Source organism: Perkinsus marinus, assembly GCF_000006405.1.
Source record: "Perkinsus marinus ATCC 50983 genomic scaffold scf_1104296964206, whole genome shotgun sequence".
NCBI classification, from domain to species: Eukaryota; Perkinsozoa; order Perkinsida; family Perkinsidae; genus Perkinsus; species Perkinsus marinus.
This window is the reverse complement of record NW_003204763.1, coordinates 1-2,259: the sequence shown is the minus strand read 5'-3', so window position 1 is coordinate 2,259 and position 2,259 is coordinate 1. Positions and strand designations below refer to the sequence as shown.

General features: G+C 47.6%; 1 protein-coding gene across 1 annotated transcript; it reads left to right on the top strand.

Moving 5' to 3' along the window:
- Positions 1-164: 164 nt before the first annotated feature.
- On the top strand, positions 165-860 carry Pmar_PMAR024936 (thermophilic serine proteinase precursor, putative; the record flags this gene model as incomplete). Its single annotated transcript, XM_002770911.1, has 1 exon — positions 165-860. One exon carries the CDS (start codon positions 165-167, stop codon positions 858-860), a length of 696 nt encoding a protein of 231 aa, XP_002770957.1.
- Positions 861-2,259: the final 1,399 nt, after the last annotated feature.

Sequence of the window (2,259 nt, the reverse complement as noted above, 5' to 3'; positions counted from 1 at the left end):
TTGGGGTATCCTGGACTCTACTCCCAAGAGAACACTGTGACCATCGCAGTTATTGACAACGGAATCGAGGCCACTCACCTGACTTGAAGGGTACCGTCATCCAGGGCTACAACGTGGTTGATAAGAATGATGATACCAGTCCTCGAGGAGAGCATGGAACCAACATGGCTGGCATCGTTGGTGCTATCAGGAATAACAAGATCGGTATGGCGGGTATTCTGGACAGGGTGCGCATACTGCCCATAGTCACGGGTGCAACTTCGACTTTTCGCACATTGACGGATGCTTTCACCTACCTGATCAATGAAAAGAAAGATGATGTAAAAGTTATTCTCATGACGGACGGAACCGCCAAATCAAGTTCTCGAGCCGTTACAGACAAGATTTTGGAAGCAACTGCAGCTGGCATGCTCGTTGTTGTTGCGGCAGGGAATCGCCACCTGGATCTGGACATAACCCCATATTTCCCTTGTTCCTTCGGCCGTTCACCCGCTGATGGAGTGTTATGTGTGGCTGCAACGTATGGTACCAAATTGCAGCTTGTTGGCATAAGCAATTTTGGTTTAGCTGTTGACATCGCCGCTCCAGGTTACGAAATAGTTGTAACTCATCTTGGAGACAAGTATGCCACTGTTACGGGTACTTCGGGGGCATCCGCTATCGTAGCAGGTATAGCTGGGTTGCTCTACACCCTTGAACCATCTGTGAAGACTAAGTTGACTCCTGCTTACATCAAAAGTATCATCCGGGATACGGCCACCGCAGGTGTCAAGGACAGTAAAGGGGAAAAGACCCTCCCCTTCGGCCGCGTGAATGCTGCGGCGGCTGTCAATAAGGTACTTGAAAGAAAGAAGGTTTAATTTTTCACTCTGACTTCGTCTCATGATGATAGAGGCTCCATCATTGAGTCAATGACACCGAGTCATTGATATATAGCTTTTGTGGTTTCGGCTAACAGAAGATTACAGACTCCTTACAGATTGCCCTGTCGTGTTCTGTCCGGTGACTGGAGCTACGTAACAATCGTAACGCTGGGGATTCGAATCAAATCATTTGACTAAAATAATACTTTACGTCCAACTGTTTAGTTTGGAAGCTCCAAAATTGGAAAATTTTGGAAAATTTTGCGCAAATTCACGACGCGAGTTCCAATTTGGAACTCGCGTCGTGAATTTGCCCCTGGGTCGGTCTTACCTAAATAAGCAAGTGCTGGCTCGGTGTTCCAATTATGAATCGTTTTGGAAGATGCTGATGCATCAACATCGATCGCTGTCTCAATCCCCCGTAGCACACAGTGTTTCTCTCTCGGGTGAAGGAATCCCTTGGCTAAGCTTATAGTGAATATTTTCTACATCGGATAAGTTCAATCAAATCACGCCTTACAAGTTTTTTCCTGTTATCATAAGCAGTGCGGTGACATTTCAGCCTATCAGCATTCAGCTGATCCAATCCTGTAGTCTATGAAGGAGACAGCTTCGCAGTCACGCACATGTGTATGCGTGGACCTCATTAGCTATACGATGGTTCCTCTTGCCTCTCTCTTTCCCTCTCTTCTTATGTCGAGTTCAAGGACACATCACGTCATAGGACAACCACAAATCTAAACTGCTCAATACCATAGGTCATGTGGCGCATGGACCTTAGTGTATTATAGTGTCTACTCTCAGGTGCACGTGAAGTAGTGGGTCTTGCAGCATTCGCGTTTCATATGCGTGTGGCTTCGTCATTTCTGGCAGAAACTAGAGTCTAGTTTTGATGCTCAGAATCGGGAATTCGAAAGGCCCACGTTCGACACGAGCCGAGACTGTTATCGGTGGGCCACTAATATCGACGCTGGTGTATGCCACGTGTGATTTCCTCGCGCAGGTGACACAGCATAGATGCCTCGTTTCGTGCGCGAAGCTTGCGAGCATCCCTCACACTCACCGTAAGCTATCTCTGCACTGTAGTTAACGAGTGTAAGGTGAGACGTAGAGAACTAACCACAGAAGGCCAGCTTGCAATTGACGAACAGGAAAGATCGGTATGGACCGATATATGGGAGAAGGGGAACCTTGAGACTATAGCTAACTCGTAATGATTGATCAACATAATGAGATCGGCACCGCCGGTCTCATGACTCATGAGAAAGTTTTCATATCCCCGTCGTATCGACGCGTAGGTCGCGTTTGTTGTGCGAGCCCTCGCATGTGCGAGTAAGAGAATAGCGTCTCCTTCATCATATTTCCTTGGCCGGTGTGGCGTCATCGCTTCCATCGC